This window comes from Hydra vulgaris, chromosome 07 (genome assembly GCF_038396675.1).
Source record: "Hydra vulgaris chromosome 07, alternate assembly HydraT2T_AEP".
In the NCBI taxonomy this organism is placed as follows: domain Eukaryota; kingdom Metazoa; phylum Cnidaria; class Hydrozoa; order Anthoathecata; family Hydridae; genus Hydra; species Hydra vulgaris.
Window position 1 is genome coordinate 8244051 of NC_088926.1, and position 10950 is coordinate 8255000.

The 10950-nt window shown below is 26.2% G+C and overlaps 1 protein-coding gene across 1 annotated transcript in view; it reads left to right on the forward strand.

The window, feature by feature from the left end:
- LOC105845801 (uncharacterized) overlaps positions 1 to 10950 on the forward strand; it is a 42208-nt gene that overhangs the window by 28753 nt on the left and 2505 nt on the right. The window contains exon 2 of the mRNA XM_065800955.1: positions 2029 to 2495. Coding sequence (XP_065657027.1) covers positions 2132 to 2495 — 364 coding nt within the window. The 5' untranslated portion in view covers positions 2029 to 2131. The remainder of the gene's footprint in view (positions 1 to 2028; positions 2496 to 10950) is intronic.

Genomic DNA, 10950 nt, shown 5'->3' on the forward strand with positions numbered 1-10950 from the left:
AGAAAAGATGCTAGGAAAGACTGCTAGAGATTATTTGTCAATTCAATCATCCAATTGTGCTAGCGAACGAGTTAAATCAGTTGTTGGTCAAGTTCTTTGCAAAAAAAGACTGTCGCTCACATCTGCCAATAGCGAAAAACTAATCTGGGCAAGAGCAAACAAGGACTTAGTTTTTTCGTAGTTTTTTTGTTGGTATAGGTCTGACTGGCCTACCAATTGATTATGTTGAAATTTAAATAAATACATGTTTTGTGAAAGAATTTGTTTTTAAACTGAGATTCGGATTCGAGATTCGAAATTCGTATTTCATTAGATTCGATTCGAAATCAAAATTTCGGATTCGCAAGGCCCGATATTCAATACAATACGTAATATATATTTATATATATTTAAATATTTAAAAGAGATTTAAAACATAAGAAGATAAAAACATTTTTAAAATTTAAACTTATCTATTTATATTTTTTATACAAAGTAAAAACAGACAAACAAAAACAACAAGAAAGATATAAAATAAAATTCTTTCTTTCAAAAAAAAAAAAAATGGAACAGTGTATGTTTTGTTTAAATTTAGTAAGTAAGTGTTGTTAGTAAGTGTTTTTGTATAGTTCTTTTAAATATATCAATAGATTTTATTTTTTTCATATTTTTGTCAAGAACAGAGAGTTCCACAAGCGTGTTCCCTGACATGTAATTGAGAAGTCAGATTTTTTTTCAGTGATGTTAGTGGAATGTAGTAATTATTTATTGTCTTGTTTACAATTTTTATTTACATCACGGTTAAGACAAACATTATCTGTTTTTATCTTGAACCTTTTAATTTTGCCCTTTTTATCCACTTACTTTGTCAATATTTCTACTTTTATATACTATTTTAAAAAAATTTGGAATAAATTTGGAATAAGGATAAGTGAGCCTCTAAAACAGCCACAAAAAACAAGAAAATTTAAAAATAAAGGTAGAAAATTGTAAAAAAAAGAAGGTAGAAAATTATACCTTTCTAAGAGTATATCACATATTTTACCTTAGGGCAGAATATGTGATATACTCTTAGAAATTATCATAGAAAATGATAATAATTATAAAAATAACAAAGACGATTATAAAAATAACAATTTAAATCAAGCAATAATGGCCTTTATAAAACCTCATCATCAGACACAATAAAAAACTCAACAAACGAAAATACAATACAAAAAAAGCAACACAAGTATAAAGTGTTTATAATGAATGAACAATATTGAAATGAAAGAGAGTGCGAGAAAGAGAGAAAAAAAGGAACTTAAAAACATATCACATGATAAAATAGTATTAAATAAGTATTGTTTCGTATAATATAAATGATATATATACACAAACTAAAAAAAAGAAATTTCTTTTTCACTATCATATTATTTTTCTCTTTTTAAAAACTTCATTTGAACCCTTAAAAAAAAGCGCCCACCATTTGCAATGTCATTGCAACGGATGACATTGCAAAGGAAGGCTGGATCACCCTAATATACATTTTATCTATATTAGGGTGATACAGCTCCTCTTAGAGCACATAAGGGAGGCAAGATCACCCTAATATACATAAAAATTTCGTTAAGTGATTTTCTTCTAATTTATTATTGTTCTGTTCTTTTAAGAAAATTGAGCACTCTATTTTGTAGAACACATTTTAAAAATGTGTATATTTATATATATATACATATATACATATATACATATATATATATGTATATATATATATATATATATATATATATATATATATATATATATATACATATATATATATATATATATATATATATATATATATATATATATATATATATATATATATATATATATATATATATATATATATATATATATATACAAACTTAAATATGTATGTATGTATTAATGTACTTAATTATTTTTGCTGTATAAAGCAAAAAAAGGCGACTTTATATAGTGCTCTTTTATTGTGCTGCTTTATTAATGTGGAGTTTTATTTCTTATTTTTCATATGTATTTTGCTATGATGTTATGTTTTAGCTTACAATCACATAAATAGCACTAAAATTAAAACCTCTAACAAAATATTAGATATAGTACTTTGGTGTAAGATTATAAGATGAAATATTCAGCTTAAGTGACTATGTGCAGTTACATATTCTGTATTGCTGCAGAAGTGTCAGCTTTTTTATTACTTTTGATGGGAGTTTTGTTGCTTATCTTCTGTGATGGAAACTCCTCTTATTTTATTGCTGGTCAGTACGTTTCCGGTGCGTTTGGACTTTTTTGTTTCTCTAGCTTGTTATTCATAATTATTATCGCATGTACTGGTAACTGTGGTGTATTTGCTGGTATTGTAAAAACTGGAGTAAGTAGTGAATGGCGCCAATTACGCAGTCAAAATATTTCTCGTGTGCAGTTAAACAGTCAAATTGGCATAACCCAACCCGTTACAATAAGTGTTTTACCCGGCAGTAGAAACAATATATCAAATGAAAACAGTCTGGGTAATTTTGATTTTTATTATTTTTTTTAATTTTTTACTCTTAACTTAAGTGAGCTGTGGACGTGTTTGAGACATATGTTAAAACGTATTTTAAACGTTTTTTAGCCGTTTAAAACACGTCTTGCTCTCACTGGAACAGTAATTTCTCAATTTACATTAAATTATGTTTCAAAAAATCTTGGTGATTAGAAACTGAAACAAAGAAAGCCTTAAAATAGACTTTGATAAAAATTTTAAATCAAATTTTATGTCAAAATCATGACTTTGATAAACATAACTTAAGCTCTATTTATCAATTGATATTGCTATTCTAAAGATACTTTGTTCATAATCTTGAAAAGAATAAAAAGTTAAAGCTTTTAAGAAACTAAATGAAAAATTACAAAATAAAGGATCATTCTTTGTGACAAGCAGTGTTAATGTCATTTTTAAAGGCTTTATACCTTTATTTAATTTCAGTAGCTCAGGTTTAATAAACTTCGGGGTACCACAAAATTCCATCCCTGGGATTTTATATTAGTAATCTTCCTCGCAATCTCACATCTAAAATGGCTCTTTTTGCTGACGGCATAACTATAAGCTCCAGCCTTGACTTTTTGATCACATGGAAAAAGAAGCCATACTTGAATGTGATTACTCTTTGAAATCACTTAAAAAAAGAAGCCATATTTGAATTTGATTTCTCTTTTGTGATAACATGGGACTTTGCAGTAGCTTTTGATAACTTGGAACTTTCAGTGGCTTATAAATTTTAAACCAAACAAAACTCAAAGTTTACTGCTAACAATATTTTCAAAATTATTAATGTTTTTATGTTTATGAATCACAATACTCTTATAGAACACTCTTCTTTACATCTTTTAAGATCATCATTTACTATTGCCCTCTCATGAAAACTATATAATAACAATCTATTGAAAATTTAGTATATCCTAAAGTTGTGTTTATTGCGCTACCGTTTTTTTACTCCCAATTTCATTCTTTACCGCAACTAATCTCTTATTCTTTTTATAAATTTCTTATTCTAAATCTTTTTATTTATCAAGTTTTTTTCCTAGCACAGCTTTTTTTTGAAATTTTCACTATTATATTTGCCTTGCTCTTTAAGTCTTCTTTCAACCTTTTTATTTCATTTCAGAACTCCATTGTTTTCAATATTTCTTTAACAATATTATTTGTTTTCAGGTCCCATCTTAAGAAGTGATAGGATATTTGTACATTTGGTTATTTAAAAGTATTTTTCATATAATAAGAAATAAAATCATTTAAGTGAATTATTTATTGATGTTTCATGATATGATAAAGCCTTAAAAATATACCTGATATTTTTAACCTAAACCTAAAATATAACTAAAAAAACTAACAAAAAAAAGACTTTTTTTTGCGTACAATATACCTGATGTTGTACGCAAAAGCTTCGCCAAATTTAAAAAATATGTTTTTGATACAAGAGTTTTACAAGTTCAAAAGTTTATTTTTTGATGTAAAATTTTAATTGAAACAATAATATAAATGTTTCAAGAAATAAATTTTACCATTTTCGAGATAAAAAATTACTTTTTTTTAAATCTAAATTTGGCCACTTTTTTAGCCCCAAAATCAAATTTACTAGGGAAGAGTGGGGTATTGGCGAACACTCAAGCGGTTATGCGAATTAAAGACACCAGTTATACAAAACTGATCATGTTTATTGCTTATCATTTAGTCTAACTATTCAGTCACAAACCCCCAAAAGCAACTTTTATATATCTTATCATAAAAAAACAATTTAGGGCAAAAGTAAAACCATTGGTGTTCGGAATTACCCTACGTAAGTGGGGTAATTCCAAATATACCTTGGGGTAATCACAAACGCTGTTGTGTAGTAAGGAATAAAATGCTAATTGTTATAACTAAGTGTAGAAATCATAGAAAAATAACCTCAGGATATTCTCACCTCCACCAGACAAACACATAATTCAGTCTCATGGCAGATCATGAAACTTTTAATTGCAACTCAATACAACAACACTCTTTTAAGATTAATATTTAATTTTTTAATAATTAAAGTTTTGAAAAATTAGTTCAAACAACAATTACAAACAAAACCGCGCGACGTGCTCTCACCAATTATGCATTTTTTTTGCAACCAGGACTGGCATTTATGACACATTTTCTAGTCTTCTGTGGGTGGATCCTTGTACTTTTCTTCGCAAATTAAACAAAAAATATCTGTATCATCTCTGGCTCTCTTTTTTTCTTTGATGGTACATGATCAGCCTCTAATAGATTAAAGTTCTTCTTTATTATCTTTTTAATTTTAACAGTAGTATTTTTTATTTCTTTGTCCTAAATTTTCTTTTGCTCTAAAATATTTTTTATTTGCGAACTAGTAATAATAGTGGAATGTTTCTTTTTTAAACATTCTCTGATTTTCACTCTATTAAATTACGTTTCTAACAATTCATCTGTTAAAATTAAATGTTACAAAAGTAAGAAACATTAAAGTTCTGGCCGCCTGACGTCCGTGTGTTATTAATGACACTTTATACGTTCAAAATTACCCCACTAAAATCGTTCGTTATTTCCTTGCGCACACATACAAATGAAATATGATTAATATATTGAGGTTGTATTGACATACCAAAAATATAACAGGTGTTTAAAACTCCTTGATTATGGTATTATGCAACAACAGGAATATTTCTCAAGCAAAAAATTACATGATATTATCAGAAAAAGTTAGGATCAATTTATTTTGAACAACAAGCGCAGCTTACTACTACACCACTGCACGTCTGGAACTGAATATGAGTCCCCCTCTCAGCAGGCAAAAAGAAATTGTCAACTATCTTTTTCTACCATGCCGTTTTGACCATGTTCGGAATTACCCCGAACATGGTCAAAACGGCATGGCAAAAATAAATAATAAAATAAACAAAAATAAAAACCTGTATCTATAATATGAAAAATTTTATTTGTCTTATCTCTAAAATTTATTTAATTTTGTTTCTATATATATTTTTTAAGAGAAATGTTTTGATATTTGATTTGTTTTAAGTCCCTCAGTTATGAGAACACTGAGCATTTGTTTATCAAAATGAAAAAAGAAATTATAATTTTAAATAAGTAATTTTGGTGAGATCAACGTTATGTAATGTTTCAATTACATCTGTGTTGTAAAAATACGGAATTGGTTCATGTTATTTTAGAGATAAGAAAACCTATTTTGTTGCATATATTTGTCATAGCTTCTTATCTTAGTAGCACGTTATCTCAGTAATACTTTAATGATCGCAAATTTGAAAAAAAATATCTTTAAGAAAATATTCTATTGCTACACTGTAACTAATGATTTACGCGATTTGCCATGTACTATCTATGAATATATTTATATATGTTTTGATACGGTTGCTATGGTACCTAATTTTGTATACCCACAACTTAATTTTATATCAAAGTTATTTTAACAGTTTTTTATATGTACTATGTACATTTTATTGGGCCTGTGTATTAAAATGAGATCAAAACTTCTTAAAATGGTAGCTCTTTCATTGGTTACTATGGATACTTTACTTTGCATGGCATAGCAGCAACATAGCTATTAAATGAAAAAATTTTCACTTTTATAAGAAATGCGACCTTATATTGGTACTTATGGCAAATTTAGCGAATATAATACTCGTAAAATATCTGCAAATACTAAAAATAGATTACTGCGAAACAAAGTTATGTATCCATAGCAACAACAACAAGCACAAATAAACATCATATTAGTATACTTGCTAATTTTAGTGAATATAAGCCCTAATATTAAATTAGTCATGAATTTTGCCCAGTGCGGCGACACCTTTTTTGCACTTTTTTAACTTTTTTTGCAAATAGACTGTGTAAATACCTGTTCTCCATTTATATACTAGCTTATATTGAAAATTTTAGCTAACTAGGATCATTGGAACAGTTAGATGTATGTTTTTTTAATTATTTAAATAATCATCATTTTTTGCCAATATATACTAACAAATGTATGTAGTTTGTATAGTTACTTTTTTATATTATTACTAACTTCGATCTGAGATAATTAAAAAAAAAAGTTTAACAAATAACGCATCTTTGCATTTATATTTTTGCGTTAATATTTACTTCAAATTAACAAAATCTTTCTGATAAACATTCTTTGAAATTTGTCTTTTTTTCGCACAACTAGCCAATCGTTTTGTCGCTGATTCTCAGAGTTCACAAACTTTTGTATAAGTCCAATGTTTGTTTCAGAACAATCATTTGTGACACTGAGATATTTAATAAAAAGAACAAGCCTTTTGTATGATGACATCGAGTCCAAATCTTTTTTATTCTAACATGCTTCTAACCAAATTATTTTTTCCTTTACTATGTCCCAAACAACAACAAAAACAAGCTTTTACAGGTAACAAGTGCACATAGTTTAGTATTTTTATCTACTAAAAGAGAAAGTGTTTTCTATTTATAAATTTCATTAATGTCTGGAACCTCGTACTCTAACAAGGCCTTCAAAATGTCAGACTTTAAATTTTAAGTTCAGAATCAGCAAGAGTCATGACCACTACTTTAGGAAAAAGATACCACGAGTGAGATTTTAAATATTATAAAAGAAAGTTCATACATCAATATCTCATTCCTCTTTTATGATTTATGCTACTTTAAATGAATTGAAGCCATTCAATACTGAATGTTCAGCAAGACTGAATTTTGAAAAACCTGGAGCATAAAAAAAAACAATCATTACACAAACTCAATAGACTAGAATCTGTTGGTCTTGATTTAAGTAGTTTATAAATGACAATGCCAATTCCAAAGCCGCGTGATGCAATGCATATGCCATGAATTAGCTTCATGACAGGCACCTGGTTGATGAGTCCTAAAAATTTTTAGCTTCTTAGACTGAATATTAAAATAGAAAGGAAATTATTCCACAAGATGCCTGTAATCATCTCGTGGGAAAATCTCAACTTTAAGAACAATTTTAATATATGTCTTTGTCTCTAAGTATATCTAATGAATTCCAGAAATAATTATGAGAATGTTCTTATCAATCTTTTTAAAACTAGAAGAGGCACCGCAAGTAGATAAAAGTTGGAATAAAGGTCATTTTCTAGCACCCTCTTTCTTATCAGTGTTTGTTGCTGTAGTATCAACACTCACAGCAAGCACTTGGTATGAAACTTTAAAATAGTTTAATAAATTTTGAATTACTAAAGCCTGATCAGATGCTTTACTTATGTCAAACAATCCCTAAGTAAAAATTGTCCTTGTGTTGAAATTGAGAACTTTTAACAGAAACAGCGATTCTATCTATTTTAACTGTTTGTTGGATTTTTTTATACAAACGTGTAACTAGTTTATCATTAAAGGGAAGGACAAGATTTTTTCTTCCCATTTCCTCGATATAGCTCTGTCTAATTTCATTTGCGTAATTTTCAATAATCTCATAACGCTTCAATCTGAATGTTTCTCTATTTATCTTAATTTTTTTCATATTTACTCCTAGGTAGGTCATGATACTGACTATAAACATTGTTTGATCTTGTAAACTGTTTCCTAGCAATTTTCTAATATTCCAAAACGCTAAATCTTCCTCTTTATTCTAATTTTTCTTAGCGTATCTTGACTGAGTTGCATAAGGTCTTCAATGTAGGATTTTTCAATGTAAAAAGAGTCTCCATTTTTAAAATGTTACAAATTTTTAAAACCCAATGCTTTTATATGTTATAAAAACTATATATATATATATATAAAAATGCACATGAAGTTCAGGAAAGGAAAAATGACACAAACAATACTTTTTTTAAAACTAATTGGTCTATCAATTTTATTTATTCTTAAATTTTAATAAAATTTTTTCAATATAGAACTCATAAAAAAATTTTAAGAGCAAATAAATTTTTACGTTTTTAAAGATTTCTTGTTTATGCAATAATACATTGATATCAATGTATTATAATATGGAAACGTTAAAATTATATTGTTTTATATCCATTTTTTGAAAAATTGAGTTGTTCATATTGCTATGTACCTCAGAATAATATTTTTTTACTGTAGTGAATCCTAAGTTTTGAAAAGTAAAAATTTCAAATAATAAAACTATTCTTTTAAATAAATAAAAACTTACAGGTACTTATATGTGATTGGTAGATTTTATTTATTTAACTATTCTATTACATATTGTATTACATATCTATTTGTACAAGGTAGATTGAAATTCTTTAACTAGCTTTTCTTTAGTGTCCTCTTTCCTAACTAGTAATATTCCCTTAGTCATTCATACCCATTTTTTGTGAAGTTTCACAAATTTTGATAATATTTTATATTCTCTTAGGACTATCAGATTTTCACTATTTTTTTAAGAAGACAAATATCTCCATTTTCCTGATAACACTTTGTTTTTCCTTTGCATTTTATGATAAAATTTGATTCCATAGGACATGAAAAATTATCATAAATACTTATGAATCGTTTTGATCTACTGCTGATTATATATATATAATGTCTTAGAAATAACAAATTAGTTGAAAGTTGATTCTGAGGTGAAAAAGAAGTTGGAGAAATAAGAAGGTAAAGGGACCTCCTACAATTGACATTCGTATGTCTAACATGTTTTGCCTTGCTTGTCGCTATACTTATTATTATTTCTCGACTGCACATTTGTGCCTAAATATTGGCTATTACATAAACAATGTTTAAAGTTTACATTTTATTTATATTTAATTTAAAAATAAATTATTAAATTTATTGATGTCATTACTAAAAAATATACTTAATAATACCTTTAATAGACTTTATCTGAAACTATGTAAGAATGTAAGACATGAGACTTTGCACTCCATCTATAAAATGTTTATTATGCTCATGAAGTCTTTAATAAATAGGTCAATGACGGAAAGGTGTGAGAAATGTTGCTAAAGTATACCCCACCAAAACTGGGTTATTAGCTTTACATATATATATATATATATAAATATATATATATATATATATATATATATATATATATATATATATATATATATATATATATATATATGTATATATATATATATATATATATATATATATATATATATATATATATATATATATACATATATATATATATATATATATATATATATATATATATATATATATATATATATATACATATATATAGATATATATTAATAGTGCATACATTATTATTATTATTAATAATATTATTATCATTAGTATTATTATATATATATATATATATATATATATATATATATATATATATATATATATATATATATATAATGCATTGAAAAATAGAATGCTCAATGCTCTTTAAGAGCAGAGCAATAATACATTAATAAAAACATTAGAACATTAAAGCATTAAACATTTAACAACAGCTCAACATTAAAACATTAAACATTTGAATAAAAAAATTAAATAAGTGTTTTTAATAATTAACGTATCTAGTAGTGTGAATATATATATATATATATATATATATATATATATATATATATATATATATATATATATATATATATATATATATATATATATATATATATATATAAGTCCCATAAAAAAGTTGTATATATATATATATATATATATATATATATATATATATACAACTTTTTTATGGGACTTTAAGTTTCATGACATTCGGCAATCATTCAGCCATATATTTAGGAATATATGACTGAATGATAGCCAAATGGTATGAAACTTAAAGTCCCATAAAAATGTCGTATTTTTTTCATTTAAATATTCTTTATATTTTGATCTATGTTATATCGATTACTCAAACCGACAAAGAGCTGTATTAAATTCAACAGAATACAACACAACTCTATAAATTGTAACTTTTCTAGTCTTTTTCACGCCAAAAGATATGTCATGTGTTCTTTTACCAACGTATAAAGATGAGCATAATGAAGCCGAATGTAATGAAGATGATATTAACATTATTCATTGTGTTTTTTAAACGATCTTAATTAAAAGAGTTAGCTTTCCATATTTTTAATGTTGACAATCACTTCCTGCATCAGCAAGCGTCTATGAATAGCATTCCTCGAATCACTTGTTATTGATCCGAGTAAAAACAGAGAATAAAAAAAATAAAAATAAAATATTCGAGTAAACGAGGAAGCATAACCAAGTATAGCATTCTTGATATTCCAAAACATTTCCAGTAGTTTCTTTTTGTTGTACAAAATGACAAGTCTCTTGCAAATATCAAGGTATATCTAAATTTTATTGACAAAGTATTTCACAAGAGCACGTCTCTTTAAGAAAAGAACCAGGATTTATATATGTTGGGCACTATCATTGAGATCATCAGATTATTTGATAAAAATCTCAATAGTAAATTTAATTGCTATCAAGAATATTGATGTTCAGAAGATTTTAGCAGTTGGATGTGACAAAACTGCCGTTAACACTGGAGGAAATACTGGTACAATTAG